Genomic DNA, 5,321 nt, shown 5'->3' on the forward strand with positions numbered 1-5,321 from the left:
AATAATTTTTAGTAATAACATTTTGAACTTCTCATATGTGTGTGTGTGTGTGTGTGTGTGTGTGTGTGTGTGTGTGTGAAGAATACTAATTTAATGTGTATTTGTAGGTCTTACAGAAGAATGTCCTTTGACAAAGGAGAGAAGTTATAAATATAGACTCTGCGGCAATGGGTTGAAAGTAATTGTTGTCTGCTTTATCGCATTGACTTTTGCCATTACTACTATGCTGATGTTACAAATTCTATATACAAAAAGTATACCACAGGTGAATATTAAAAATAAAAAAAGATAATAAGCAGTAGTAAAATATTTTAATATTTGAACTCTTGTCTTGTTTTAGAGTAGTCTTCATAGCATTCATGGAGCAGTCGCCACAGATTATTCCAATTGTTCTCAAATTGGTACAAAGATATTAACAAGATTAGGCAATGCAGTTGATGCTGCAGTAGCAGCTACTATTTGCATGGCTGTAGTAGCGCCTCATAAAACTGGTTTTGGCGGGTAAGACATTAACTAACTAATTTTGATTATCCTTCTTTTTAATCTTAATTTTGTTTCTAGAGGTGGATATATAATGATATATAATTACAAGAATTACACTCATCCAATTGTCATTGATTTTGCCAGTAATACAACTACAGGTAAATATAATTTTATTCATTGATTTAATATGTATATAAAATAATAAGAAAGTCATATATTACTTAATGCAATAGGTTTCTTTGCTGAAGTTGGAATACGTTTACCAGCTGTATTAAAAGGATTAGAGTTTGCTCAAAGAGCATATGGCAATTTGCCATGGCGCAATGTCATAGAACCTATCATCGAGCTAGCTCGAGAAGGATTTGTTATATCTAAGGATCTTGCAGATGAAGTGTCGAAAACAGATTATGAAATATTTTCCACTGGCCCTTTAAATCCAGGTGATAGATTGCAATTGCAGGAACTTACAAAGATGTTGGACATTGTAGCACATTATGGTGCACAAGGTATAATCTGTTTTGTTGTGTTTGCAATTTTGTTAGTTGTTGATAAACTTCTATACAGTCTTGTTTTGTCGAACTATATGATTAAATTATTAATATTTAGCATTTTTTTCTAGCATTATACAACAGTACTGAAAATTATGAAATTCTACAAAATACAACTCTTAATGACAAACTGCTGCAACAGTTGGCAGATTATGAACCCACTGTAACGATGGCAAAAAGCTCGACATTGCATCGTCATACAATTTATTATCCTGTTCACGCATCTTTTATGCAAGAGGTGATCAAAGCACTGGAAAATCTTTCAATTTTGGCAGAAAATGCGTCTACTATAGAATCTCAAGCTCTCGTTGCTCAAACGTTGATGAGCGTATCTTTGCAATCTTCTCAATCTTTGCAATATGGTAAGACACATACCATTTTTCTTAAAACGAGTTATGCTGTATATTTCAAGCTTATGTTTACATGGAATATTTATATATATTTATATATATTGTTAAATTTACAATTTTTTCAAGTAAATAAGCAGTATAAAATATGTAAATTATTATAAATTGAATACTACATTTTTACAATTGAATACTATTACATTATTATAAATTGATACTATAATATAGAAAAAAGAAATTAAGTTTTAAAAAAATAATTAAATTTTTAAGTTAATATATTTTGATAATGAAGTTAGTATATTTGATTTGATTTTAATATTGATAAATAAAAAATATATGAAAGCGATAGAAATTTTAATGCAGTACAATGCAATGACAAAGGATATGGATTTACAGATCACATGAAACATAATAGCAGCATAGTATTTAGCATAGTATTTACATTGCCTACATATAGACGTTGATTATTATATTTTACGTGTAAATCCACATAATCCTGTTGTTAACTTTTATCAGATCTGTACATAATTTTCTATTGATTTCATAATCATAATTTTAGAAGAAAAAAGAGAAACATATACCGGAGTTATGGCAATGGATTGGCAAGACACTTATGTTAGCATTTTAACGTTAGTAACAAGAATCAATTATACTTACACATCTATTAGATAATGTCATTACATTAACATAATATAAATGATATAGTGGTCTAAGTTCACCTTTCGGTCATGGAAACAAAATGGATGGATTTCCCTTTTTCTTAGACAATATTGATAACGATGACTTGTCCATGTTTATCCCTATTATTTTTCATCATAATGAAAAGTTATGCGGATTACGTGGAGTGTTGGGTTCAAACGATGTTTTTCTTAACGGCCAAATTCTCTACAATCTTATCGTACGTGCGTTAAATGTTTCTGCTGCGATAGAATATCCCAGGTACATAACAAATTTAATCTTAAATAAATAGATAAAATACAGAATATATTGACAATATCAATTCATTCATTTTTATAGGTACTATTTTGCAGCTGACGGTATGGTGATTGAAAATAATCAAAGACATTCGATGGAGGTTGCATTGCAAGCTCAGTTAGATTCCATAATATCGTCATTATCTCATGACGATATCTCATCGATAAGAAGTGTGAATGCAATTGTTAAAAGAAAAGATTCGCTATCGAGCCATTCGGATAGTCGTGGAAATGGAATTGCATCACGATTTTAAGTCAAATACGTTTTATTACAAGCATTAAACAAAAGGAACTCGACAATCTCCAAGAATTTTAGAGATATATAATGCTGTGATATTAGGAAATAATGTCAGATATATATATATATATATATATATATATATATTTATGAATGTTTGTGAACGCTCAATGAAAGTTTTTTTATACTGTAGAAAACTTGTTGAACTGTAAATATCATATTAAAAATAATATTAAATATTAATATTAAAAATCTTTGATATTATAATACTTTTACATACATTGATATGTACACGCAGAGATATTTATACATACATACATATATACATATACATATATTGCAAAATCGTTGAATGAACTTTTGCGTCAATTTGCATGTATATGTAAAGAATAACTCTTTTTCATACATTGCTCTACATTTTCTTAAAATATTATAAAAAAAACTATATATACACATACAATAACACTTCAAATATAAAAATTTGAATAAAATTGTTATATCTTATTACCGTTGTTACACTTTAAATTGTCGTGTCTCGATTCTGTACTCTTTATTCAACTCTAATTGCCTAATCCTCGCATAAAATGCACTGGCAGTAAGGACAACGATATTGCTTATCCACCAGAGAAACGATTTCTTTTCATTAAACCAATAAGTCGCTAAAACTGTTTGAGCGCATGCTTTTGCGGTACCGCTAACATTATGTGTTAAAGGAGATGTGACTTTTATCTGAAGGGCAGTGAAATATCCAATGGCAAAGCCGAATACACCACCGATTGTCATGGCACCCCAGAAAAGAGGATGTCCAAGCTTCTCATAATTATATACAGTGGTATGTTCCCCGCTAATTATCATTAACGGGATGAAGATAATAATGCTATACACATTGTTATAATATGAAAGTAACCAGATGTCTTGATTTACGATCGGAAGCGTCTGTTTCATACGGATAGAATACAAGGATAACGACAATGATCCAAGCACGCCGAAAAGTGTTCCGAGAATAGATAGAGAACCTGCTACATGCTCTTGATCCACCCCTAACCAGAACCCAACAATAATTACTGCGCAGCATGCTATACATTTGAAAGATGTTGTTTGTCCTGCAACTTTTGCTAATTAGTTCTTCCATTAATTTATATTTTTTAGTTTAGCCGGTATGTGTAGAATTCTCACCGAGTAAAATATAAGTAAATACGACATTAAATACCGTCGTTAGCGAACGACCCACGTAGTAAAATGCAACACCAACATATTTTAAGCACAAGTTATTAGTTGCTATCATTGCAGTAAACAGAATTGATAATGGCAATACCTATAAAAATTTTAAATATATATATATATAAACATATATATATAAACATTTTATATAATCTCATATAAATGTAAAAACTATATCAGAAAGAAATTATAATATTTAAAACTACAATCTTTCAAATATTTTAATTCACAATATACGTTTTTTATTGAATTTATTAAATGTTTCTCAATTTAAAGTGTAAAAAAAATCTTTACACAAAGATTTCTCTCAAAATTAAATAATCCATTTCTAGTTATTTGTAATGAAAATAAGCTCAAGATGTAATTGAAAAGCACAGGAAATAGGAATAGGGAATAACAGATCTCAAGCTATCAGAAACCATGTATGAAAAATGGTATATATAATACTTTTCAATTGTGTCTCAGGCTTAACATTACTATCGTATAATATTCTTAAAACAAGTTGTATACCTTTCTCAAAGTATCCTTTTTAAATGGACTATCATTTGCGATTTCAATGCAGTCTGGAAACCATTGCGATATTATGCGTAAAGTAATACAGATAGCTACACTCACTATACATTGAAACCAAGTTACAAATAAAGGAGCATTCAAATTCACAGCATCACTGGACAGGAGTGCTTTATTCACGAATACAGTCAAAATTGATACTATCCTGAAAATTAATTAGAAAATACATTTAAAGAAATACCTTTAACTAAGAAATTGTTTATAATTTAATTTTAAAGATAATTTTAAAGATAATTACATTAAAGATAATTAGTTATTATATTCTTTGTATCTTGAGAGAAGTTTAACTTGTATAAATATATTTAATAATTAATAAAACAATATATGAGTAACTTTATATCACTTTGAGACTTACCAATAGGCTGCAATCACATATGTAATGTATGTATACTTCGATGCCAGTCCCTTTTCTAATTGCATCTTGGAGTTTATATAATTTTTAGGATAATCAATCTCAGTAAATGCTGAGTCAAACTATTATGGCTATTGTAAAATTGACAGTCTGCATTAATCAGATATGTCAAATTACTCTCTTTTGCATATTGCTGTTTACGAACTAATTCTACAAAATCACAATGTTTCAACCAGATGGCAAATAAATAGTTTTGAGACTGCAATTTGATATAATTTACTAAAATGCGTATTCTAAATTGCCACATCAATAGGTTTACTTTTCTTGCTTCATTGTACTACCAGATTTTCTTTTGTGCTTCTGACACAAATTTCAAATATATATCTATTTCTTAAAATACAAAAAGTGTAGTTGAACTATAAAAAATTAAGCTTATCTTCTGTTATTAAGAGAAGAAATTGTGCTATTTATATTAATTTATGCTTGTCATCAATCATAGACGTTGATAAAAACATGTTTATATCAATCAATGCGTTTTTTGTGAAGCAAACAAATCTGACAATTGAAATTTATGCACTGCAACTGCTC

At 29.1% G+C, this 5,321-nt stretch overlaps 2 protein-coding genes across 2 annotated transcripts in view; one reads left to right on the forward strand and one right to left on the reverse strand.

Annotated features, from left to right (window-relative positions):
* LOC105622038 (gamma-glutamyltransferase 7-like) overlaps positions 1-2,606 on the forward strand; it is a 3,334-nt gene extending 728 nt beyond the window's left edge. The window contains exons 2-9 of the mRNA XM_012203472.1: positions 108-265; positions 341-501; positions 562-641; positions 717-989; positions 1,103-1,393; positions 1,938-2,007; positions 2,084-2,317; positions 2,396-2,606. Coding sequence (XP_012058862.1) covers positions 108-265; positions 341-501; positions 562-641; positions 717-989; positions 1,103-1,393; positions 1,938-2,007; positions 2,084-2,317; positions 2,396-2,606 — 1,478 coding nt within the window. The remainder of the gene's footprint in view (positions 1-107; positions 266-340; positions 502-561; positions 642-716; positions 990-1,102; positions 1,394-1,937; positions 2,008-2,083; positions 2,318-2,395) is intronic.
* A 497-nt stretch (positions 2,607-3,103) lies between these two features.
* On the reverse strand, positions 3,104-4,801 carry LOC105622041 (GDP-fucose transporter 1). Its single transcript, XM_012203476.1, has 4 exons — positions 4,737-4,801; positions 4,322-4,526; positions 3,767-3,905; positions 3,104-3,693 (listed from the first exon to the last, which is right to left on the reverse strand). The coding sequence occupies exons 1-4, from the start codon at positions 4,799-4,801 to the stop codon at positions 3,104-3,106; spliced, it is 999 nt and encodes a 332-aa protein (XP_012058866.1).
* Positions 4,802-5,321: the final 520 nt, after the last annotated feature.

This window comes from Atta cephalotes, assembly GCF_000143395.1.
Source record: "Atta cephalotes unplaced genomic scaffold scaffold00039, whole genome shotgun sequence".
Classification (NCBI taxonomy): domain Eukaryota; kingdom Metazoa; phylum Arthropoda; class Insecta; order Hymenoptera; family Formicidae; genus Atta; species Atta cephalotes.